The sequence below is a fragment of the Cygnus atratus genome, chromosome 17 (assembly GCF_013377495.2).
Source record: "Cygnus atratus isolate AKBS03 ecotype Queensland, Australia chromosome 17, CAtr_DNAZoo_HiC_assembly, whole genome shotgun sequence".
Taxonomy (NCBI): Eukaryota; Metazoa; Chordata; class Aves; order Anseriformes; family Anatidae; genus Cygnus; species Cygnus atratus.
The window spans coordinates 11,235,020-11,261,371 of record NC_066378.1 but is presented as its reverse complement, the minus strand read 5'-3'; the positions used below and the strand labels follow the sequence as shown (position 1 = coordinate 11,261,371).

General features: G+C 43.8%; 1 protein-coding gene across 1 annotated transcript in view; it reads left to right on the top strand.

The window, feature by feature from the left end:
* Window positions 1-1,533: 1,533 nt before the first annotated feature.
* Window positions 1,534-26,352, top strand: part of TMEM132B (transmembrane protein 132B) — a 193,256-nt gene continuing 168,437 nt past the window's right edge. Inside the window, exons 1-2 of the mRNA XM_050714283.1 lie at window positions 1,534-1,609; window positions 20,063-20,942. Coding sequence (XP_050570240.1) covers window positions 1,534-1,609; window positions 20,063-20,942 — 956 coding nt within the window. The remainder of the gene's footprint in view (window positions 1,610-20,062; window positions 20,943-26,352) is intronic.

The following is a 26,352-nucleotide window of genomic DNA, read 5'->3' as shown; positions in this document are numbered from 1 at the left end:
ATCTCCATATTTCCACAGACTCTTACAGGCGGCTAGGCTTTGCTTGTGTCTTTTGCAGTTGTAAATAGTTTGGAGGTGTCTTGGTGCTTCCTCAGTCCTTCAGCCCTGCTGGATAAGGCAGGTGTGATTGGGAATTACGTGGTAGAAAGGAGAATTCAGCTCTGAGCTGCACCGAAAAGCCAGGCTTTGCTTTCTGAAAATGCTTAGTAACTACTGTAAATCAAAGAAAAGAAGGTGAAAGATGTGAAGTGTGTAATGTATGCTACACTGGTCACCGAAAGGTCAGCAGGCTTCATGCACATCAGTAACATCCATAAAAAATTAATGAGTCTCACTAATTGTTTTGTTGTGGTGGAATTTTGCTAACGAGACGCGATTGATTTTTAGTTTATGCTAAAAACATAAAGTGCATTGAAAGCTGGGCTTCACACATTTCTGGTTCTCATTGATAAAACGACAACATTGGAAGCTGGTGCAGGCTTCACTGTCAGAGATAGCAAAGGCATAGCCCTGAAGCTGGGGATTACGCGGGAGGTCTGCAGCCGGGCACCTTCAGTTCTCTGACTCCCGGAGCACCCGATGCTCGCCCCGACAGCAGGATTGCCAGCAGCCCCTGCTCCCTGCGGGGTGATTTTCTGCGGTTGGGGGATATCGTCATATTCAAAAGGTGAAGATTGGCTAGTTTGCTTTACAGATTTTGTAACACTGCTGGCTTTTGGAAAATTAACTCGTTTGTGTCTTTTTTGCAAGTTATATATGCTGGAAATGCGATTAAAGGTTCAGGAAAGAGTAAGATTAGGCTGTTGATCAGTTAAAATTGTATTTTTCCTTTTTACTCCTACACTTAGAAGAAGTAATGGAGATTTTTGTTTTTATTACAATCTAGCCAATTAACTACACGAATAAATATGCTGCATTTCTGAAAACTAATACTCCTGAAGAAAAATGCAAACACGTTCTGTTTAAAGTATGATAATCTCTTGTGAATCCCGCATGTACTCACATTCAGACAAGCCTCTAAGATATAAGACTTTTTGGAGAAAATGGTGTGAACACAAGTCTGTACAGATATGAGTAAGTTGGTTAAGACAGAACCAACTTGCAGTGCATGTTAGAGGCCCAGTGTAACACGGGCACCCTCATGGTGTGAGGAGAGAGAACCCGTTAATGGGTTGGAATGGACCCTGGATGTGAACCAAGAAGGAGAGGAGGGACATCCCTTCTTCTGGGCAGCTCCCTGTCATGGGGACCTTGTGTTTCGGGATGGGGGTGTTTTAAATTTGCTATTTTCCCAGCAGTTCTGTAGAGCCTCTCTCCAAGCACATTGGACAGCCCACTGTCCTTGGAGGCTGGGGTGAGGGAAAGCACAGGATCTCTCCATGTGCAACCTTGTGTCCTAGTCTGATGTGGTTATGGAAGAATTGCTCTTTTTTTTTTTTTTTTTTTTTTGAAGAAATGACGTCCGGGGCACACAGGGGAGCATTGTAGAGCCTGTACCTGTACTAATCCTTTATACTGTGATTTTTCTACTCCATGACGTACTTGGAACCTGTTGAGAATTCATTTGGTCGCAGACTTTGGGAAGCCTTGATGGATGCCGAGCAGACAGGTGCACTTCTCCTTGCTGAGTTTCAGAAGGACTTTTGCATCGTCCTTGTTCTTCAAAGCAGGTTGCTGACAAGCAGTCAAAGTGCTGCATTATGATGGGTGGTCACTGCTGAGGTTAAACTGGAATTTTATTGTGGTCTTGCGTTAGCAGCTTTGATTGACAAGTTCCCCCCCCTCTTGAGCTAATTCACCCTCTGCGTTCATGTTTCTGTCTTGCACAGCCGTGAACTGAAGGCTAGGAGGGCAATAGCAAAAGGGAGGTTCACTTACAGTCTGGTGGCTACAAATATTTGGCTCTAGGTTTAATGTAAAATTCAGCAGAGATGGTGAGGTTCAAAGAACATGTTTAAAAGTGCTAGGATTTTTGCTTTGCAAAGAGTGTTTATTTTCATACTCTTGTTTTGCTTTTTAGAGTTTTGCTGCAGACCTTTATAGAAAATGTTAGAGTTAGCGACTCTCAGAAGGGATTCTTGTGAGATTTTGGGGTCTGATGATGGAATTTTCCATGTCAGGTGACGATCAATGTTGGTGTGAATGCCCAGCACACAAAGCAGTATTTTCTTGTTTACAATTCTTAAAACATTTTCTGTATGAGTAAGAGCAGCAGAAAATTGCCTGAAGATTAGCCAGGAACAGGTCTAGAATAGGCTGCTTTGGGAGGCAGTGCTTCCTGTCGATTAATTTAGCATCCCACCTTGGTGATCCGAATGTACTTGGTGTGTGCGAGATGTCGGTGACTAAAGATGGCAAAATAATTTTTCTTTTGCCAGCCAATGGATTTGCAATGCTGATACATCCGAGGCTGTTATTCCATGTCCAGCATTTGTAGGTAGAGGCAGAAGTACCCGTGGCTCAATACGTAAGCCTTGTTTCCGCATTCTAACGTGAGGATGACTGAGTCACTCAGCTCCTTACCCGGAGCTCAAAATATGAACAAGGACCAAGGCCCAGTCTTTGGACATGACTGCAAATAACCTTGTTCCCTGGAAAAATGAGAATGAGGCGAATGCACAGCTCTGGATGGAGATGGGTGCTATTTCTTTCCTTCCCTGTCTCCTGGGAGATGTGCCAGCTGTGGAGCTGCTTCTCTGCTCTTGCTTTCTCCATCCTGAACCATCTTCTGGGCCTGGTGCTTGAAGATGCCAAGTGGCAGTGATTTTGGTTTGGTGGGAAGTCTCATTTCCTCGAACGTCAGTGGGAGTTTCAGGTATTCAGGCCCTTTGAGAGCAAACAACTTTTAACTATGTGCAGAAGTATTGGATTTAATTTGGTTTTAAGTATTGGCATTTTAAATTTCTGGTCTTGCTGCCACGTGTTTGTCTGTAGAAATAAATATAGCTGAGAACTTGGAGGAGACTGGTTTCTCAGTGAGTTTAGGGGTGTCCGGGTTTATGGATCCTACCCTCTCTGCAAGGCCCATGGCAGTCACTGAAGGCTCATTAATTCTGACAACCAATCTTGAACCAAATCCTACACTAATATTTGACTTCACCCCTTTAAAGATTCAACATCTAGCATTGGCTTAGTAGATTCCTGGCAGTTGCATCTGATATAAATTTGAAATGCTGATGTTACAAATGAGCTCTGCTCCAAAGTGCTCATCCTGCAGGTGTAAAAAATAGTGGAAGTTTTGGCTTACAAATTCATGAACTGTCAAAAAGATCATTATCAAAATCAATATTTGTCTCTCCTTTTTGGCATATTTATTTATTTTAACAGTTGCTTCAGATTTACAGTTCTGATTCATTGTGGCTGTTGTCTATATTTTAATTTCACATAGTGCAGCAGGGTTCCTATCCCATCTCTGAAGGAAAGTATAGGACCGATTTTAATGACAGTGTACATTTGCACCAACGTGTCCCAAAGCCTAGGGAAACCTGTCCGTTAAAAATTAATGGAGTAGGAAGTCCTGGCGTAAAGTAAAGCCTTGAGTGAAATTCCATGGCTTCATGGACTGTTAATTCTTTATTAGGTTTTCCTAAGACTGAGATAAAAGGCATTTTATCTTTTTTAAGGTTTGCATTAACATGTCATTGAGTTTTATAGATACATTGATCTTCATTTGGCTAATCCAGAAAGGGTAATAGAAATGTGTGTTATATGCAAGAGCAAAGACAACTCCATAACACTTAAGATTTTTTTTTGTTATTTTTATTTATTAAGTTTTCTTCAGAAACAGAACTGTGGTCAGTGTCCAGAGTTGTGAAACTCAGCTCGCTGTGTATTTGTATTGCCTATCCTGTCTGGGATTCTCTCTTTCCCTTTTCTTGACTTTTTAAATGCCTTTACTTTCTAGCTAATTTGGCAGCACAGTTGATGTGTCTCCTTTGAAAGCTAGCAGAAAGAGTTTGCAGTATTTTTTCAAAATACTGTCTCTGTCTGTGATGGATTCTTGGCTTTCTTGGCTTCCTGACTTTTTTTTTTTCAAAGTATATTCCAGTATGAGATGGAGCAGTGAAGTGTGTCTGTGGATTCAGAGAAAGGACCTGAATCTGACTGATGGCAGTAGGTTTTTTGCTGCTGCTGCCCATAACAAAAATTAAATGCTGGGGTCTGCAGATTTCCAGATAAATATACCATGCCATGGGTTGTAGCTAGGGTGATTAAGGTGGCACACGGAGCATCCAGGATGATACAGATGGTTTCTACCCTCTTAATCCCAACTGGGAGATCTCTGGCTTTGTGGAAATCAGAGGAACTTCCATAAGTCAGGGTTTTATCTGCTTTTTGGTCAGCAGCACTCACTGTTTGAGGTCGCCCAGTCCAGTTTGGGGGGCTGCATCTTTGGGGGCTTTGGTTGTGCGTGTCTTCGGGAGAAACAAATCATCCTCACCAGTCAATATGCATGTTTATTGAGGAAGCCTCTGTAGAGAAAACTTTATTAATAACTCGGGTTGTTAATGAAGAATGGGCAGTGGTTGGTATGTTAGTGCTATGTATGAAAGCATGTGAAAAGAGAACAAAATGACAAACAATTTTTGGCTTCTGTGTTGAAACTGTACATCCTTCCTACAGTTCTTCACGTGCGTAAAGTAGCCACCCCCATTTTTCTCCTGGCCCTATGGATCTCTGCAGCTGGAGAGAGCTTGACCCTAGGTTGGAGACTTGTTTCCAGCCTCATCACATCTCTGCACCTTGACAAACAGGGGACGTATCAAGCACTGAATTAAGGCCCCTGCACAGCACTGTGTGGCAATGACCTTCCCTGCTTGTTAGCTCTGTGGTGGGAAATCTTGCCTTTGTCTACCTTGGCTGGACTGCAGGGACAGCATTTGGAGCAAAAGGGCACAGGCCGGTTGATTTTGGAGATGTTTCCCTTCATATCAGGGATTTGTTTGATCCTTACCTTGCCAACCAGTCTTGCCAAGCCAAAGCATCAGAGCAGCTTAGATCTTGCTCGCTTCTCATCTTCGGCTCCCACTCGTGCAGCCTCTAGCAAATGCTTATTTTAGCACCAGCTGGCTGTGATCCCTTTGAACTCTCTGATATGAGATTAAATGTTAATTTACTACATATCATTATAGGATTATATGTTATCTCTATGATAATGGAATCCAAATGTTAGAATAGCATGTTTGAGATTTAGTGCTTGCACGCATTTTCCTCCACTCAGGAAACAAGAATAGATGAAGGTATAAGACTGAAAAATAGGTGAATTAATCTAACTGATCACAGCTAGCCATGAGCTCAAGCCCTGGAAGAATATAGCCAGAGGTTCATAATTTTTTTTTTGCAGAGTTCAGAATAAGCAGAGAAGAAGTTGACTGAATTTTATATATATATAAAAAAATATAAATAAGCATGAAGCAGTTGTTATCTGCTTTGTGTGTTCCAAGGGCTAAATCCCATGGATAAATTATGCAGTGTGAATTATGTGCTCGGCTCTACTTATAAACGCCAGACAAACCAGAGTGCTGAAGTGACCTGTGTGCTGAGTTTCTGCAGAATTTTATTCTTCAGGCTATGGGTAGGTGAGCAATATTGGATATAATAAGATATGACTTGAACTTGAATTGACTCAAACTTGAACTGCACTTGTGATATTTCCACACAGAGGTTTATAGGAGATGCCAGTAAGCAGAAGGAGAACACAGGTTTTCTGCTGCTTCCTCTCACTGCCCATTGTGGCAGCTTTGGATGGGCAAATGCTGACATCGAGCTGCAGTGAAGCAGCATCCTCAGCACACACGAATGCTGTGCCATGCATGTATGTGGTTGCGGTCTGTCGTACCCCTGCAGAACCCTGCTCTGGCTCTCTGGGAAGCTGAGGCAGCCATGGGTGCAAATTTGTGTGGCCTGGGGTGGGAGGAGCGCTGCGGCCTGGCACCGGAGTGTGACAGGCTCTGCCCTGGCAGCCAGCAGGGGCAGCCGTATGCTGGGGTGCATCAGGCATGGTGCGGCACGACAGTCGAAGGACGTGGTTGTCCTGCTCTGCTCCGCTCTGGTGCGGCCTCACCTTGAGTTAGTTCTGTGTACGATTTTGGCACCTCAATATCAGAAGGACATATAACTGTTTGAGAGTGTCCAAAGAAGGGCTATAAAGATAATGAAGGGTCTAGAGAGGAAGACGTATGAGGAGCAACTGAGGGCCCTTGGTTTGCTCAGCCCAGAGCAGAGCAGGCAGAGGGAAGGCCTCATGGCGGCCTGCAGTTCCCTCACAAGGGGAGCGGAGGGGCAGGCGCTGAGCTCTGCTCCCTGGGGACAGCGACAGGACCCGAAGGAACAGCATGGAGCTGGGACAGGGGAGGGTCAGGCTGGGTGTTAGAGAAAGGTTCTGCACGCAGAGGTGGTCGGGCAATGGGACAGGCTCCCCAGGGCAGTGGTTATAGCCCCGAGCCTGCTGGAGTTCAAGAAGGGTTTGGACAACGCTCTCAGACACACAGTCTGGTTTTTAGGTGGTGCTGTGTGGACCCAGGAGTTGGACTCCACGATCCTTGTGGGTCCTTTCCAATTTGGGATATTCAGTGATTCGGTGATTGACTCAGACGCATGTAGCTAAGATTGGGGTCCATGAGGCCTTGTTGGATTTATGCGGTCTTACTCCAGCCAGAAACAGGGCCTGCAGATTTTTGTTAATGCAAGAGGTGGCCCAGAGGTGCTGGGGGCAGCTCCTCATGCGTCTAACCTCTGCTCCATCATTACTGGTACATATTCGGTTCTTATTTCTTATGTCAGCTTCCCTGAAATAGCCGACAACTGCAGGCAAACCCTATGGATAAACAACCCTGGTGTGGAAAGGTTGTTTCCAGACTTTTCGTATCTGGCCATCCTCAGTCTATTTCCTGAGTTACTCCAGATCACTATCAGTGAATTGTTTCAATTTAGAGGTAATAGGACAAATTGGGAAATCCTGCTATAAATTACTGCACATTTAATTCACACTCTTTGGAGTAGTTTGTCTGGATAGGTGAGCATTTTCTGTTCTGGTAGAGCCACTGGCATATATTCATCATCCTAAAATAATGTCACATCAATGATCTGGAGTTTCCTAACTGATACGCTAGGTTGGGCTATGATAGCAACGTCCCTCTGACCTTTTCTTAGTTGTATGATTGTCCCGTCATTGAGAAAAGAATTAGATCCAGCTTTTTGCCTTCTCGGGCAATCTCAAATCTGATCTAATTTACTTCTCTTGACTTGAAGAATTTGAAAATGCTGTCAGCTACTGTTCATTATCTTTTATTACCTTAATATATTAACACATAGGAACCACACAGCAAGTACGACCTCATCCAACTTTGTTTTTTGCTTGAGAGTTTTTATTCTTTGCCTTTAAGTTGATAATTGTCTGTGAGCAAGATAACTGTATTTGATGCATTGTAGGATGGAGCCATAATAAGGTTTCACTTTCTTTACACACCAATATTTTGACAAGATCTCCTAGAGCTGCCTCCTCCAGAGCAATTGGGAATTTTCCTTGTGCTTATGAAATCGAACTCTAAATTGCTAATCAGCAACAGGCAGGGAAACAAACACCCAAGAAGTCCTGGGTGAGGCTGCTGGCTCCTCCTCCTCTCCCCAAGAGGAGCTGTTCTCCTTGTGTGAATGACAAGCTGCAGCCTTTGATCATTGTAGTAAGAGAAAAATGGTACCAAGGGATGGTTATTTTGTCCTTTCTGACAGCATATGCCATGAATTTGTAAAATATGTCAGATGCGTATTCAAAACGTGAAATAATGCATTCAAGTGTGAAAAATTATGCTTTGTTCTGATACCAGGGTGTGCTTGAGGAGGACTGTTTTGATAAGCAAGGGAGCAGGGGAGGAGGTCAGCAATCACCCTACGAATGCAAAGCTCTTTTACTCTTTAACAAATTAATGGAGTTGCTCGAGGCTGTTGTCATTTCAAAAATAAAATGTTGAATTAAGGAAAAAAAAATCCGAGAGAGCACAGGAACTTTTGTTCTGGGTATCTTGATGGGGGAAAAAACCTGCTGTCATTAGAAGGGAAAGAATTCGTTATTTTCATGTGCTGTGCCTTGAGAGGTAGATATAAATTGATAACTTAATGATGTCTGAACCACAGAAGTAGGCCTGTGTGGTTGCTCCTATGAGAGCCAGAGAGCACATATTGCTTTGGGAGTCTGGTTAGTGTAAAATTGGTAGCCTGTGAGAGCAATGCAAAGTGCAGGTTAAAGATTGGGTTCAGAGAAATAAGGCGCAGATATCCCTGAACTAATAGCGGGAGAATCTGTAAAGCCATGGAGCTCTCATTAGGCTTTTTCTGAAGGAGCTAAAAGGCTGGGTGGCCTTGCAAGTCTCTGTCCCGAAACTTAGCAGCTTGTGCTTGAATTTTGCAGTGGGAAAACTTCCTGACTTAGTGAGACTGCACACATACTTGAAATTATGTTTGTGCAAGCACATTTACAGGATGGGGACATGACTTGCTGGAGGAGCTCAGTGGGGAGACCTAAGTGAAACCTGACTTCTTCCCATGGATCTTAACACTGCAAAGATTTAACAAGGAACTTAACTATCTATATTGCCAGCGGTCCCAAAAATCAGCATGTGTAGTTAAGGTAGCTGTCCAGATGAGAAATTCAACAATAATGGGAAGCAAAATGAGAACTGCTTCCAGTGCTGGGGCTGGGGCAGGACTCAGGATTTTGCTTTGCATGCCTTCGTGTCCTGTTTGGTCTTATCAGAGTCCCCTAGCAGGGCTGCACGTGGCATATTCTCTTTCTGGGATTACAGTCACAGTGGGATATGGATGAGTGCTGGTAAGACACAGGATTTTCTGTGCATTCAAGACACATCTGTGTTCTTAATAACTTTACGGGGGTTTTATTGTAAGCTGCTTTTGTAGTTTCCTGTGGCTGTTTGGGCCCATCAGTTTGGAGTTCATTTCCTCCAAGAGCTTTGAAACAACAGAACGGAGAATCTGGTGAAAGCCCGTTGCTCTGGAGAAAGCCTCTGGGCCAAATTCACATCTTTCTGACAGTGCCTTTGGAGAATCTGCAGCCAGCATTTTAATATCCTGTAATTTCTGGCTCATGCAGGGGATTTTTCAATACCACCGAAGAAGCTTTTGTGGGGACAAGCACTATAAAATGGTGTTTCTGTGTAACCTGTGCATGCAGGAATATAGATAGTCTGTAGTATATAGAACTACAAGTACTTTGCTTCATTTCATCTTTAGATGCAGTATGTGAGGCCTTTGCAAAGAGAAATGCAGCAAAGATCCTGGTCCTCCATGAACCGAGGGAGATCTGCCAGGGAAGGGCCAGCCCAAACTGGGGCAGAAATCTGGATCCAAGCTATTATTACTTAGAGGAAAAATAGAAAATGTTGAAGTAGATTTCAGAAAGGATCCTTATGAAATTACTTTTTTTTTCCCTCTCTCTGCTCAGAATGGGAATGTAATTAATGCAGTCAGCACTGTGTTTCCCCTTATTTTAATGGTGAGCTTAGTCTGGGAGTAATGGTAAACTACACGAGTGATTTGGGACGCCAAATGGGCTTACTGGAAACTCAGAAAGTGAAGTGGGACTGCTTGGTTCCTGGAAGGCAGCTGTGCCATGGCATCGCAGGATGCTGTTTCTATCAGTGCTTCTTTTTCCCTGCTCCTCCTTTTGGGGTTCCATTTGCTGGGGGTGTGAGTGTGTTTCCCCCAGTCCTTTGCCACCAGCGAGAACTTTGTGAGAGACAGGGATGCGCTTTGCTATTCAACCTTAGCTGCTTAGATCAATATCTGCAGCAGGAGAGTGATTTTAATAAAAGGACTCTCTCTTGGCTTTCCTATCTCCATGACAGATAGACCCCAGCTATCATAAATCCTGGCCTTTCTCCTGTCAGTCTCTTGGCTTTGTGTGACATAGATGTTTTAACACTGAATACAAATATTTCACAGCCGGCTAATAGTTTAGAGCATATATTTAAGAGATTTACTTTTGCAGTCACCTGGTGCCTTTAGTGAATGTGTTCCCCTTGTAAGGCCTTTCTGTTGTTCGGAGAATATATCCACACACTCCCATACACATACTCATTTTCTGTTGCTTATGAAATATCACTGGGGGAAAATGAGTTTTGCCTCAGATAACGGTAGTAGGGAGCCCTCTCCTAACCTCCTCTTTAGCAACGAGTCCCTCCAGTAGCCGTGACAAACCTTATTTATCAGGTCTTGGGAGGGATGCGCAGGGTTTTGCCGTGCGGGAGGCTGGAAGCATCGATGCCGCAGGGAGCTGGGCACGAAGTGCAGTCCCTGTGCCTGCTGCCCTGGTCCAGCACCGCCCGGGGTGGCTGCGCCTCATCCTGCAGCAAAAGCAAAGCAAAGGTGTGTGCAGCCCCAGGGGGCAGGTTGCCCTTCCTGTGCAGGTGGAGCCCTCTTGGTCTTGACGTCTCCAGCTCTGCCCAGCAAGAGCCAAGGGGCATCTGGGAAGGGAGAAGGAGGCTTGCTTGTGCCTGGGGGAGGCACCTCGGAGCAGGGTTTGGTGTTCGTGCAATTGTATTTGTGTGGTTTCTGCCTGTGGAGGGGCAGGTGGTGCAAAACCTGTGTGTGTAGATGCACGTGCAGCCTTAGCTGTTTCTCCCCTCCAGGTAACCAGAATAGAAACCCCAATGGGTGATTAACCAGTCAGGTTACCAAGGTGTGTTTAAGCTTCAGTTTAGCTTGCAATAGTAGCTCTGTCTTTCAGTTCATTCAGCTGATGAATTTGTGACCTTTTGCCACTGTGCTAATGCCTCTAATTGTAACTGGCAGGACAATTTCCTGTTGCTGTTGTAGGAGAGATGCAGAGAAACTCGCCAAGAGCAGCCTGTGACTTTTAACTGCCATATCAGCGCCTCTGATCAAAGCTAAAATGGCAAGTTAGGCTAGCGATCAACCCAACAGAGTAACCGGAGCAATTGCAATAGCCACATTAAATGAGGAAACTCTTGGGGAATTTGCTCCCTTCTGCCCCCTCCCTGCATTGGGATTTGTCAGTTATCTGCATTGCACCGAGGTGGCCTTGGCAGTGCTGAGTGTGACAGGGAGGAAGACTCCCTTCGAGCACTCAGGGAATTAGTCTGGGTTGGAGAACCTTTGTTCTGCAAATACCTATATTGCCTTTGTCAGAGGAGGCAGGAGCTGGAGGCAGCCGATGGAGACTTGAAGAAGAGACCTTGGGAACATCTCATCTCGCTTCTGCTTGGGTTTTGGAGAGGTTGTGTTCAGCATCTCCATGCTCTCTTCATGGTTGCTCTTTCTCTATAGGTTCACCTCTGGTATTTGTTCTATGTCCTTCACCTGCTGGAATGATTCCATTTTCCATAGAGAGACTATTTTAGAACCCAAGAGATATGGGCAAGAACTCACTGGCCCCGAGTGGCCATGAGGACCTGCCTTGGGAACACCGTCATCTGGTGCTTTCATGGGCTGTGGATGGGACCACAAAGTCCCATCTACACAACTATATATAGTATTACAGGAACATAATTTATATTTGCTGATCGCACTTTTAGCTTTTTTCTATCAGACACATTTGAATAAAAGTTTATAACAAGGAAGACTTTGACCAGAAGCATGCGTGTGAGAGCGAAAGAGATTAATAAATAGAATACGTGATGACATAAAGATTTTATGGGGTGTGGGCATGGGCACATTACTCACAGATGTTGAAATCATCCCCAATATGTTTCAAGAAAAGCTATTTTAGGGATGTTTAGAGAGTTTTTAAAATTTTTTTATTGTGACTATTTTTTCTATCACTGCTGCCCATAAAACCAGGTGCCTTAGTTACCATGTTTCCCACTGTACAGGGTTCAGAGGGAGCAATAAAAACCTCTAAAACTTACCTAAAATAACCTTCCTACAGTTACAGATGCCACAGGTTTAATGCCCTGTTTCTCACGTCCTTCCAGGCCTTGACATGATGGTAGCGTTTGGAGGAAAGGGGATCTCTCTTCCCCATGGTGGAATAACTTTTCACTTTATAACCTACAGAGATGCTGGAGACACTGCTTAGAAGCTCTGACGACTTTAACTGTAAAAACAGTGTTAATAATTCAGGAGGAATTTGCACTCCCCAGCTTTGGACAGCACAATTTTAGGAAATTTCATATTTGGGCAGGAATTGTGCTCATCTGGTAGATTTAAAAAAGAAATGATGGGTCTAGGGTTTGCAGCGTTAAGTACAAGGGTAGTCCCTGTCTAGGAAAGTTAAACCTTCGTGAGATATGAATTTAAGTTGTTATAGTGGTGTAATGCATTGCATGCATACTCTTATTTCATCCTAAAAAGATTATTTTCTGGTTTCAGACTGTGTCAACTTTAAGGTAAAAGAACTCCAGTCTTTAGAAATAAGCATACGCACTTGGAGAACCATACTGCTGTAATGATAATGGTTCAGCTTCAGCTGTGCCTGATAAAATCATTGTAAACAGGCAAATCTGATGTCTGCATGGGCTAGCATGGCAATCAGAAGAGCAAGCACAATAGCTTTATTGCTTGGGTTTACATGCTGTTCCCTGGCCAGGATAAATATGTGATCTATTTTGATAAACAAGCCTGAACACCTCCTTCCTAGTAATAAAGTAGTTAACAACCATCTTCCCAGAGAATGTCAAATAATGAGGCAGTGGCTTAACAAGGCAGTTCCTCAACCTTTTATAAGTAGAGGCTCATTTCCTTGAAAAATAAATCTCTCATCTGCTGCGTACAGTGCTGCTGTATGGGGTTTTGTTTTTGACTTTAAAAAAAAAAAAAAAAGGTAAATTTTGTTCACCTGTTGGGTGCATTTGCTTCCCTCCATTCTGTTTGTGTGCTTGCATGTGGTTGTATAGCGCTGTCTTGTTTTGCAGTTGCCTTATGGATCACCTCTGAGGTGTCACAGAGAAGGGAGAACAGATTGAAGAAGAGTGGCCGCACCGGGTCAGAGCACAGATCCACCTGGCCCAGCAGCCCGTTTCTGATAGCACCCAAAAGCTCAGTTGGAAAGAGTGAGGTCAGGCAAGCATGGAGGGATGTTTCCCCTAAACATGCTCTCAGCAGCTGGTGTCAGAGGTCGTTTCTTTGTGTAATACTGATTTAGGGAGTGCAGCCAGCACTATTCTCTCTGGAGTCCAACACTTCACGTGCTTTCCTTGCCAGACTAAAGGCAGTTGTGAACCTTTCCATTTTTCTGTTTTATGTAAACGTTTGCTGATAGAGAACCCTGAATTAATCTTCCGGCCTGTTGGGTGCTGGATTACACTCTTCCTCATTCCTTTCCATGCCAACAGTGCTGGGGCTGGCATGGGATGCTAATCCTGCCATACTTATTCACTCAATTGTAGAGGAAAATGTATGAAAACAAATTGCTAGTTCAAGCTAAATTTAGATTTATTCAGTTGGAGTTAATTATAATCTTTATTTAGTCCCAAGTGATGCCTTCTTATCATACACTTATTATAGCTGAGAAAATTAATTTTTATTCTACCATAAAGGTGAACGTAATAATCTGGGTTCAGGGAAGGGATTACTTTAATAAGATTTATAGGCAGCCTTTCAGACAGTACGGTTTTATTACTATCTGTAGGTGGCCTTGCTGTATGTATGTCTTTCAGTATGGGTGACTGTGCAAAATGCAGGCAGAAAAAAACCTATTGTAAGTACCAGCTCAGAAACTTCCACATCCAACTTAATTTTTTTGGCAATGGAGAGCAGGCAAAGCAATGGGCTTGCTTAGGAGCACAATAATACAGTTCATTACCGAACTTGTGGTCTGATCAGGGGGGTTTTGTTCATGTGTACAGGTTGATTTTTCACTGAAAACTGTGTTTTGGTAGGCAGGTTTCTGAGGCCTGAGATGTGGCTTTCAGGCTATGGGAAGCAGGGTGATGGGCAGATGTAGTCATGGCATGCGCCGGCCGCCTTGGGCATCAGTGGAGAGAAATAGGTTCCTCCCAAGGGTGACTTGTCACCCCTGATATAAGCATCTGTGAGAAGATGAATGAATTCTGGAGACACCCTTGTCTGTGATTTACTGGAAGGGGAGGCTGGAGTGTGTGTTGGCCTTAGATACCTATCTAAAATGAGATGGGCTGCCTCCCGCAGAGGGTGGTCATGATGTACAGCTGCAGTGAAGCTCCGCGAACAAAAGTTTGACTGAGACATTTGAAGATAAGCATGTGAGACATTGTCTCAGGCCTACAAAAGTTAATTAACCTCTCTTCAGCTTTAGATGGTTGGATTAAATAGACTTTTTTTTTTTAATTGCATCCTTCTTCTTGTCTTGGTCTTTCAAAACAAACTGCCCAACTAGCAACATTTTGCAAAGTGGATCTCTGTCTTCCACAGATGTCTAATCAAGATTGAATACAAGGACTGTAAACTGGTTGTGAGTCCTATATCAAGTCCTATCCTCACATCAAACTAGGATAAGGAAAAGAATGAGAAAAGCTTAAAGGGATCCTCTCATCTTTTCTTACACTATGTTTTTTTATATGTTGACAGCTTCTGGGCTGACTTTAATATTAAAAAAGTATTGGGTACTCTTCTTAGGTCTTCCTCGCAGTATCATATCTTCAAATTATTCTGTTACAGTTGAAAACACTGTTTGTTATTACGGCTTTTTTTTCTGTGCCAGTGCCGTTCACTGTATAACTACATCAAGTACAAAATGAGTAAGGCTTGTTTTGAACGGCGGATGATGGAAGTTGTTCCTCAGTGGGACTATGGAGAGGTGGTTTTTTTTTTTTTCTTCTCTCCTCTAATGTAAAACTGAGGAGATGAGTCACAGGATGGACTCTGAATGTGGGAAGTAAACAGTGATATCCTCCTTGCATGGTTATTTTATTAAATTTTGAATGAGTCAGCGTAAGCATGAAGCGGGTGTTCATCTAGTCTTCTTAAATTCTCACACAACTGCAACTTACCCTACCCAGAGTGCCCAAATAAAGCCTGAACTCATGGTAGATTTTCACAAGGTATCATCCTTCTCATTTTCCTGCTGCCAGGATTACGAGCCAGAGCAGTTTACACTGGAATTCCCCAAGCTGGAGCCAGGCCAAATCACCTTGCACAGCCCCCCATGGCTGGGGTCCCCAACAGGCATCAGGTCTTACCCCTTGTGTGCGTGAAAGAATGTAACCTACACAGCTTGTCCAGAATTAATTCAGAATTAATTATTGTTCTATGATTTAGCAGTTCTAGAATAGCTTTCCTTGTGTGGATACCCTATCCTGGGATACAGTGTGTTTTTATTCAAGGATAATGCCTGCATTTCCAGAGCAAAATAATTATTATGAATAGAGCCATTTTTATAGCAGAATAATGTACATGTGTAGTTTGGTCTTTATGGTCTTTAGTGAGGGCTGGTGGGAAGGGCTGGTGATTTTTCTCCTATACAGACAAGCCATTGATTGCCTGTGTATGAGTCACGGATAACATCATAGTACTTACTGGCACCACATTACTTGAAATTATTCCTCTCTTACAAAGAGGAGTGTCTGTATGATCTCACGCTACAATTCTGATGATGCTGCAGGAAAGATGGATTTTAACATTTTCAGTTTTTCACAGGTGCAAGATTGGATTTCTTGTTTGTTTTCAGAAGGGAAGAATATTGAAAAAGTTGCATATTTTAATTGCTTCTTGTTTGTCGCACCACCAATTTCAGAATTACTGAGGGCTTATGTAAGACTTGGTTCCTGTTAAGTAATTAGCTAAGCTAGAGGGAAGATATTTATGCTCCAGCAGGAGTTATTTTAAAGTTCATCATTTTGTAACTGAAAATTCAAGACTTTACCCTTACTACAGCTTAACATAGAAGCATTAGTTTATAATGCTGACCTGCCACTGCCACCATTACCTTCTGTAGGATACTTGTTTTGCTTCTTACTTAGAATTTATGAAATCTAAAAAATACAGCTTGGATGAAATCTTGGACTACGTGAATGGCAGCCCTTGGGTTTGCTCGTGCCTTAGTCTTGTGCTGCGTTTTGTGGCATCAGTTGGAGTCAAGTCAGATATGTGGATTGAAAAAAGTGCTGGATAATTTTATGGCTAAATAAAAAAAATCACCAAGATAACAGAAAGGAAGTTCTGTGTGAGGTTTGAGCTGGTCAGGGTAAGGACTAGGAAGGAGCATCTCCCTGATCCATGGCATCGCGTACTTGGTTACGTGCATGGTGGCGGCTTCTCCCTCTGCTCTTTGGAAATACCATGAGTGACTTTCCTTTCGGTACGCACCGTCAGAGTTTGCAGGAAGAACCAGGCTGTGAGGCTGTTGTCCTGCTCTGGAGAGAAGTGTTTTGGCATAAATTGAGAGGGGTGAGATGTTACCAGTTGACCTGTTGCTCCAGAGGTCTTGGTATTTGTCTGGTTCGAATAACAGTGCTTTAAAAGAGGCAAAGCACTATCTGAAAAACTGTTACAAGGTAAAAATTATGGTAGAAATGCAGTCTGAATATCTCATCGTGTCTGTGTGTTACTCCTATACATCCTCCCTCAGTGTCCCCAGTCCCAAAGTAGTCTGAAAAACTGAGTTCAGCCTTTGAGGTAGCCCTGGGCTCCGGGGATGCTCATTCTGCCTCCATCTACTTTTCTTCACCTCTTGCTCTTCTTTATTTTGCAATTAGGACTAACCCATGTTCTGATCTAATGTTCTGCCCTCTTTTGATCTTGCTGGAGTGGTTATTAAAGGAGTAGGTGATTTATTAGCTGCTTTGTTGTACATCAGAAAGCTGGAGATGTGTCCTTTTTCTGATTGTTACTGTAAGGAGATTGATGTTGTGGTGCTGATGTGCCAAATTAAAAAGGCGGGGTGTTGGCCTGCCACCATATGAAGTATTTTTTTTAGATGTTCCTAGAGCATCATAAAATGCTGCTAAATTCAGATATCATATTTTGTTGCAGGCTGGTTCTAGGACAAAGCCCAGCCCTGTCTACAAGTGTTTATGGCTTCCCATATAAGCTTTCAGACAAAATTTGTGTCTCATTTAGTTTGAGTTACAGCCGGCTGATATCCTAGCCCTCGTACCAGTTCTCAGAAGAAGTACTGAATGTTGCCACTATAATGAAATGGAGGAAAGGGAAAAACATACCTTTTAAACTTCCTGTAAATCAGTGCTTGAGAGAGATAAAGTGTCTGCATAAAAGATGAGGAGGGGGGGGGGAAAGTGCTATAATGTAAACACAGATGCATTTAAGCCTTGCCTTGTATCCAGTTTTTCTTTAGGCTCAGGAGCTATGTCAGTCTCCTCTGTAATCTGGGGTGTCCCAGGAGAAGGCAAATTTTAGGTTTTCTCCCAGAAATCAGAAGGTACTTCTGCTTTTGTATGTCCTTTGCTTATCTGTATGGCAGCACCGTTTTTATGATAAATGAGGCTTTTCTAAAGTATTGCTTTCAAATGTAGCCTGATTTATCTACAATTAATCCGGGAAGGCACTTGTCTGCGTTTGGGTTCTCAGGGAAGGCACAACACCCTCCCTGCCCTCGCTGCCTTGCTTTTCACAGGAACAAAGTTCACTTTGAGCAGCGGAAACAGCATGGCGAGCCGCGCCGTGTCAAGGTGCTCTATAAATAGCAGAGCAGTAATGGAGCTGCTAAAGCATCCCTTGGTGACTCGGGTGCCAGAATTGGCATCGATCTCCTCCCTCTGCTCCTGCTAAGAGCTGGACGAGGTTTGTCCCGCTGTGTGACTGCCCGAGCGCACTGTCGTTCTGGCAGCAGGCTAAAAGCACCGCGGCTGCCCCGAGGCAGCGGTGGAGAAGCACAGCAAGCAGTGTCCTGGGGCGTTGCTGAGCGGAGGTCACCAGCCTTGCTGCGTGCCTGCATCCCTCTCGCGGGCTGCCGTGGGTTCAGGGCACCCTCCCGTGCAGGGTAGTGGCGTCCATCCCTGCTCCAATGCTCCTGCTGCTCCTGTGTCTGCCTCGCCTGTGCCTCCCGCTGCTGCGGGTAGCGCGGTTGGCCCCTCGCCTCCGTCTCCTTCCAGAGCTGCTCGTTACCACTCACGTCCTACGGCTCCGCGCACAGAAACGGGGGCTCTGGGTTCTGCCTGGTGCAGGGAGCGTGGCGGCTGCGCCGGGTTCACACTGGCATGCGAAGAGGCGTGGGAGGGAAGGGTCAGGGTTGTTTTTTTCCTTTAGGAAACCGCTTCTCCCCTGTGTGAGAGCTGTGATACCAAAGCTGGCTGGCTCCCACATCGGAAAGGGAAGAGGGAGCTCCCCATCACCTGGGTCTCTGCGTTTCGACCGGGTGCCCAGCTCCACGGCTGCGTGCAGCCGGGTGGAAGGTGTGGGCTGCACTGGTGTGCTCTGAGAGATGGGCTGCAACAGTTATGTGTGGGCATCAGAAACGAGAGGACACCCAAGTGGGGGGATGGTGTGGCAGTTGTTCCGCAGCTGCCGTTGCTTGTGGAGCTGTGAGGAATCCCAGAACTCATCCCCATGTGGAGAAGTGAGAGAGGGGATTGTTGATACCGTTTCCTGCTGAGCTTTTTGAAATGCTTTTATATATATTTTATGCTTTTATATATATTTTATATTTACACGTTCCCACAAATACTATTTCAATGGCTCCAGAAAAACCTTGATACGATTAAATACGCAGCAAAAGTAAAGGCAGAAGTATTGTGATGAGACGAGAAGTATTTAAAGGAGCATAGATAATATCAAGCCATTGAAAATAAATGAGCAGAATTTCAACGGACAACAAGAGTGGAGCAAAGTCAAATGGATGAGGTTTGCCCTAGAATCTGTCTTTGAGAAGTGTAGGCTTTAAAAATACACAACCTGAAAAAAATATCTTAAATATTTGAGCTTTTATCTGTGCTAAATTGTGGCTGTAAGTATCTGAGTCATCTGGCTCGTAACAGGTGTAATTGTTTCTGCGCTTGTCGCGTTGTGTATCTGCTCTCCCCAGCCTGACAAACACTAAAATCGCCGCTAAGCTTCTGCAAGAGACAACAAGAGCTTTGACCTTAGGATCTGTCATTGTTCCTTTGTTATCTCTGCGCATTATGGAACTGCTTCATTTTAATTCATTTGGTTTCTGTTTATTTCTTCTGCGGCGGTCCCAGGAGCTTGCATTCACCAGCTTTTTGTTGGAGCCTATGAATTGTTAGTTTAAAAGACCCACCGTCTCTTTTGGGTAGAATCGCAGCCCAGATTGAATATATCTCACTATTAATTAGAGATCAGCCCAAACCAAAGACATCTGTTTGATCCTTCCCTCCCTCTGGAATCTTTTCTTGCCCAGGAAAAATTGCTCAGCATTGGCTGGAGGATTGACCATTGTGTTGTAGGGAAACTTCTGTGATTTCCAAATGTGTTTCATTCTCCTCTGGAATTAAACTAAAAAATCCTTTACACACCTTCTGTGTGTAAAGGATTTCTTCTCTCAAGTTCACCCTAGCCTGTAAATCCATCCCACCGAGACCTCTGTCAAACCCAGTATTTTCTTGTGTGTGAAAACTTCTTTTTTTTCCCCAGGAACACAAGTCTTTTATCAGTGTGCAGCTAACTTCCAAACTACTGACCTGGCAAAAGTGGGATGGGAATGATGCAGATTTGCAAACCCCAGCCTAGCCTGCATTGTGCAATAGTAATGCTAGTTGAAAGAAACTGTTCTGTTTTCCTGCCTACTGCTATTCAATATGCCAGTTGCTTATATATATTGCAGTGTGGATGAGAGCAAACCATAAACTTGGTTTAGCTACAGAGGAACAAAAACCAAACAGTGAAAAGTTTTGGAACATGAGTTTGGCGTCTGGCCTTGTCAATTTGTCTCCTTGTTTTACCCAGAACTTGAGGAAAGTACTTTGGGTGGGTACCAGACTGGGGAAAGGGGAAAGGGGCTGATCGAGTGGGATGTCATTCAGAGTATGAGCTTTGAGCTCAAAGTGTTCATTTCATGGTACCCGTGTCACATTGTTTTGTAATTGTGGCTAACAGTATTGATCCCCGGTAATATGTTGCTTTGTAGAAGAACGGAGGGGCCTGCTAAGCAACCACTAGAATTGTCTTTCTGTTTCCTTTTATCTTTGGCCTGCAGTGGTGGAGAGCCGAGGAGGGATCATGGACAGCATACAGAGATTCTCAAACCTGCCAACGTATCTCCCCGCGAGCTATCACATCTGCAATGCCGATGTTTTCTTCTTCCTTAAAGAAGCCAACCAGGATATCATGAGGAACTCCAGTTTGCAGTCTAGGGTGGATTCATTCTTTATATACAAATCCAAACTACCACCCATCCTAAATGCCACGTATGGACCTTTTTCTGTTGAACAGGCTGTTCCCTTGGACTTCATGCTCTCTTCTGCATCTTTTGGTTTCACAAATAAATTCACTTTTAATTGGAAATTAAAATCGCACATAATTGACAGCTCGATCTATTCCAACAAGCCTAAAATACAAACCTTGTTCTATATTGCGGGGAAAGACTGGGATGACAATAGTTCTGCGGAGAGTTTGCCTTGCGTGAAGATGTTTGCCTTCCTGGAATCTAGAGAAGTTGTGGCCAGCTGTAGATTGACAGGTCATCTCGGATTATGTGTTGCAGAGCTGGAATTATCTCCTAGCTGGTTCAGCTCCCCTCCACCCCTGGTTTCAGAGGAAACAGCCTCCTTGGAAGGGATTACTGTGGAGCTCTTCTATAAGATTTATACAGCAGATGGGGAATGTTCTCCAGAGGATGCAAAATGGGAAAACAATATCCATGCAGGTCAAGATAATGAACAGAAGGCTTTGCCAGCTATGGAGAGGATTGGTAGCATCATTGTTTACCCAAATCACGACAAATTAAAACAGTCTTCACTGAGGCTAGATGAGAATGTCGTCATCCGCTTGCCACTCAGCCCTGTCAGAGAAGGTGATGTTGTGACCTTTCACGTTTCCCTGGCCGATGACTCTCTAGCAGACCAGTTTGTATTAAGGTAAGAGAATATTTAAAGTGCTCTATGCTGAGCAGTCAACAAATAAGGACAAATTGATCTCAGGTGTAATTGCTTTGGTTACATTCAGTGTTTTCCTCAGAGAACTTTAAGCATTTGCTCTCCAACTGGGGAAAACTATAAATAGGCTTGAATTATCTGTGGAGATGACACTTTTTGGAACATGGGAATTGATTTTAAAATATGAGCTATTACTGTTTGCATCATTATCTTTTGTTTTAATTCTGTTTGCTTCTAGTAGTACTTCTGCCTCTGAAATTACACCTCTCAAAGTCAGCCAGGCTAATGGCTGCGATCCATTTTGCTAGATGGTTTGCAGGAGTGTTTCCCATTGCTTTGGCAAAACACCCTCTCTTTTTTATAAGCTTTCTTACAATCTTTCCAACGTACATGGGATACATCTTGTACAAGTCCTATGTGGCGAAGAACTATTTTGTTGTGGTGTACAGAGGGGATCTGGGAGAAGGGAGATGTGCCTCAGCTTGTGTAGGAAGTCTTTGGCAGAGCCAAGATTTGGATCCAAACTTTGCAAGTCCTTCTTTGGCTTTGCTGCAAGACAGCCCATCCTGCCTCCTCAAGCTTTTGACTGCTTGGTTGCGTGAGCCATTTTAGTTTTAAATTTTGAGATTTTTTGGTGACCTTTACTCGTGAATCTGCCTTCAATAGGAGAATTCAGGCACTTCTAACCACCCCGAGGGTTAGTGCTGCATATTTGTTATGTCCTTAGCTGTCAGACTCTGGGTTCAGAGCTGCGTAGAGACTGAATTCAGAGAGAAATGTGAGCCAGACTTGGGGAATAAAAGGGCCAAAAGGTAATTGGAAAGTGTCATTTGCTGTGAGAATGTAAGACGCTTGGGAGGAAAGGAGTTACAGTCTGTGCTGGCAACCTCAGAACGGATTCATGCCTCGCTTCTAACTTTTTGATCTGAGAACGATGGGAGCGGAACATGACAGCAATGCACTGTAGGGACAGATATTGAGGAAACAGACAGCAAACCTTACACAGTACTTTCAAGTTGTTCAACTTTTGTGAAATAGCATGTGCATGCTAATAAACGTAGAGATTGCAGCATGAGTCAGGACAAGTGCTTCATAGCACAGTGCACAGGCAGAGGGTAAGAAGTGGCCCACCCACCCCAAGCGCTTTTCATCATCTTGGGGTCAAATACTTGTGACGAATATCACGTTATAGGGTTTAACGGGACTTTAAATGGTTTGGGTCAAGAAAACTCTTCCCAAGTTCCTTCTTCTTAAACCAAGTTATTCTGTGATTGCTTCTGTGCTTGGGTTTACTGGCTTGTCTTTGTTAAGCATGGTTCTGGCCAGCAGCCACCGTTGAGTAGTGCACTAGACGGACCAACCTTGTGGAGCAGTCGGACTTCGGCAGTTGCCTATCGATCCCCAGTTCTGTAGCAGAGAGATGATGGAATTTGCCTAAGGCTCTGCAAAGGATTTCACATCAGCACTTAATTCTCAGTTTTTTGTTCTCTTTGCCACACCATGGATAAAATTCCCAAGGTGTTAGAGAAGACCTAAGGTGGGGATGTTTTCATTTCATTGGAATTTCAAAAATAACTTTTGCCTTGTAACAAACAGCATGAGGGTGGCGTTTTTGAAATTTCCACTGGGCAGGAAAGCATCAAAATCTTCCCGCGGAGATAGATTTTCTTGCTGTCTTCCAAAAGCAAAACTGCATCTGGAAGCAATGAGCACAGTAACTAACATGGGGTGTTAAGGAAGCAGAAACCGAGGGAGCTGAGAACCTCCAGATTGAGGAGCCCCAGATGGGTCACAAGAGCCTGGCCACTGCCAAGACCCTCGGCTTCTCGTGGGGCTGAGTGTGCATCTCAGTGCCCCCGAGCTGCTGGGCGGGCAGGCAGGTTTCTATGGGGATTTCCTTCTTTGAGAAGCGTGCGGAATCGGTTCATCTCCGGGAGATGTTTCTGTTATAATGAATAAGTGTATTTTATGTGCCCAGAAACATTTCTTTGGAAATTTCACAATCGGCTCTACGTAGTCTAGTCTGTCTCATCGTTTCCTTGGCTTTGTCTGTGTTGTGCTTTTCATCAGAGAGACTGCAAGCATTTTTATTTAACCTTCAGTTGAATACTGAAAGAAAGAGGCAAAATGCAATTCTGCTGGCGGTTCACCCATCCTCCAGGATGGAGAGAGTAGCAGCAACTGTTGCTATGAGTATTTCAAATGACATACTTGGGGCCCATGGAGAGATTATTCAGCCGAAGTTTACATAGCAGGCAGGGAATTATGCCGAGGGAAATACAATCACTATAGCGCCTGCATCTCATTTATGTGGTTTCCCTCGCAGGCTTTCCCTATTTTTCAGCTCAATGCTAACGTCTGTAAAAACCCAGAGGTTTTTATATACATAGAATTTCTGTGTGTTATAGCCAGAGAAAAATACATCGAAGTGAATGTTTGCCTTGGGAAATATATTTTTGCCTAATATAATGGATTGTTTTTAATCGTATCTGTTATAAGTGGAGCAGAGTGAATTGCAGTCTGGCTCATATGAGATGATAGATCAAAATCAAGTCATTCTCAGCACGGCGATTGATGCCGACCTCGAGCTCTGACAGTATGCAGAACAGACATGCTCAATTTCATGCACCTCTTTACTATTTCATGCCACGCTGTGTAACGTATTTGGTGTTGGATTTTGTTTTAGCAAAACTTCTCTATTAGGAGGGCAGATTCTTTCTTGTAAAACAGGAGGCTCTTGACCAAGCTTGGAAACTGGAAAGCTGGGAATGCTGGGAATGGAAAAGCAGCTGAGAAAGCGATGTGCTGGGCTGACAGATGCTCATTTGCTAAACCCCCGTCCTTCCATTGATGTCCCTCTGCAGAGGGAGATGCTGCAGGTTGGACGTGAAGCTCCAGTGGCCACTTCCTATCCCTTTCCTCAGTCCAAACCATTTTTGCTCTGCTTAAGCTAAGTTTTGTTTTTGTTTGTTTTCATTCAATAAACGGGATTTAAGATCAAGTCGGAGAGCTCTGTGGTCCAGGTCCAGCTCTGTGGTCTGTGCTGTGGTCCAGGGAATTTGTTTCTTTTCATTCTGCAATCCAGACAGTGTGGCTTGGTGTAATTGAAGGACCCAGATATGTCAAGGGGCAGAATTTGGAGGCTAAGTGGGGATTTAATGCTTTTGCTGGGTCTGACAGTCATACTGCTCGCTCTGTTGACAGATGATCTATACAGGAGTGCAATGAAATTCTTATGACAGTGCAGATTAATTTGTGGCCTTGCTGCTCTGGTCTGTACTGTAAAATTTACCATCTGTGAACATAAATTTTGGCCATTATGTTAGGTGGGCTGCCACTAAACATGGTTTAACCATAAAGATAGGTGAAAGAGGCTGTATTACCATGACTATACTTTTTTTATGGGCTACCTGGTTTTAAAAAAGCAAAGGTGAAGCACAGTTTTGAGAATCCTGCAGGACTAATAGATGCATTAGTGTCACAAATCCGTGGGCGCTTTGTCTTTTGATGCACAGGAATACCTGTTACCTTCTTTACTGACAAACGTGGCTGAAACATAGTACATAGGGAAAGATGGAAATCATGATGAAAAAAGGAGTAACACCAGCCCTTATGCTACTTACTGAACTAAAGAAGTCTCCTGGTATACATGAGAGAGTTGTAACAAGGAGAGGAGAGAGGAGAAAGCAATTCTTGTTTGACTGGTAGGATGGAAATGTTATCCAGCACAAACTGGGAATGGCTCGTGTTTCTTTTGTGGGGTATGGCATTATTCAACTCACAGTTGAGACTCAAAAGGTGTATTTAGAAGAGAAATGGGGGTCATTTTATACAGCAGGAAAGCATTTAATGGAAGAAACGGACAATCGCGCCTTGGTTGTAGGAAAGAAACCAGGACACTCTTTATAAATAAATGGCGGAGTTTTGTCCCCTTTTCCAAGTCTCCCTGTTCGAACCGTCAGCAAGGATGTACGAGTAATGAAGGCTGAGCACTAATAGCAATTTGTCGAGGCACAGACAAAAAGTGGGTTTGTCGGCATTCGTTACACGTCCCTAATATGAATGACCCATCCTTCTTTTATCCGCTGTCAGAGCAGACACAGAGACTGGAGATATTCCAGGAATAATAGGAAGGGACTGAGAGCAGGTAATGAATCCCACGCTGGAGAAATGAAAGCGGCTGCGGTCGGGATGCGGCCTCTGCCTGGGGGGAATGGCAGGGCTGTGCAAAGGGACCTCGCTGCCGCCCGGTGCCTAGGCAACCTCGGGAGAAGGATTATCCGCACCGCGGGACAAAGCACGTTTTGATTTTTGGATGAACCAGGACAAGGCGTAATACGCGGCGGTTGGCTTTTACTGATTATTCTCGCTGGGAAAAATGATATTAAGGATTTATTTTAATAAACATATATCCATATGGAGGAGGTGATGTCTCCTGCTAAGGAATAAAAACTGCACAGGCCATTAAAACTGACTTACAAGGCTTCTGCGTTAATAATGAAAGATCTGTAGAAGTCTGAGCAGTCGTCTAGAAGGCCAGAAAAAGATCATTAAGAGGATGTCTCCTGCCAATAGCTGCCAAGAGCAAACAAGGGAAAGAAAACAGAAGGCTTTAGATCTGGAAATGCATAGAAAATGAGAGAGTGCAGACTGTGGGGAACACAGCCTGGCTGCGGGAGAGGAGCAGGCTCTGCACGGCCTTCATTGCTTGCAACCAAACTGTATCAATGGGGAAGCAGGGCAGGGTTATTACTGGTGAGAGAAATAAATGATTAACTGAAGCATCACTTTAGGATGAAAATTCAGCAGAAGTGAAAGTGTTGAAAAGGGGAAAAATGTACTTCTGAAATTAATCAGAAGTGCTGATTCAGATTTAGAAATAATTACGGAATTAGGGTATTGCTGGCGACTTGGGAATATTTGTTTTTTATTTAAAGGTGTTAATAAACCCAGAATGAATGTTGAAATTGATTATTTCTCTCTTCTCTCTAAGTGTGCACTGAACTAAATGCAAAATATGAAACACAATGATTACCATTAATCAAAAACGCCAAGCACTGCAAGGATGGAAATGCCAGAGAGATCTGGGCAACCCTAGCTCAGTCCCCGTGTATATGCACATTTTAACATATTCCTCAAGGACAAATTCATGCTATTTTTTTTCCAGATAGCTTGCCTCATTAGATACATAGACTGTCTAGCTCCCACTGTTTTGTTTTCTTTTCATTACTGAATGAGGAAGGGAGTGACATCCTTCCAGGACCCTCCTACAAAGGCTGGGGGAGCTCTCAGCAGAATTTTTAGCTCGGATAGACCGTTTCTGTAAATTCTCTTTCAGAAAAGGTTGAACCATTCTTTTAATTTTCTTATTTCTGAGACAGGCATTTGGCCC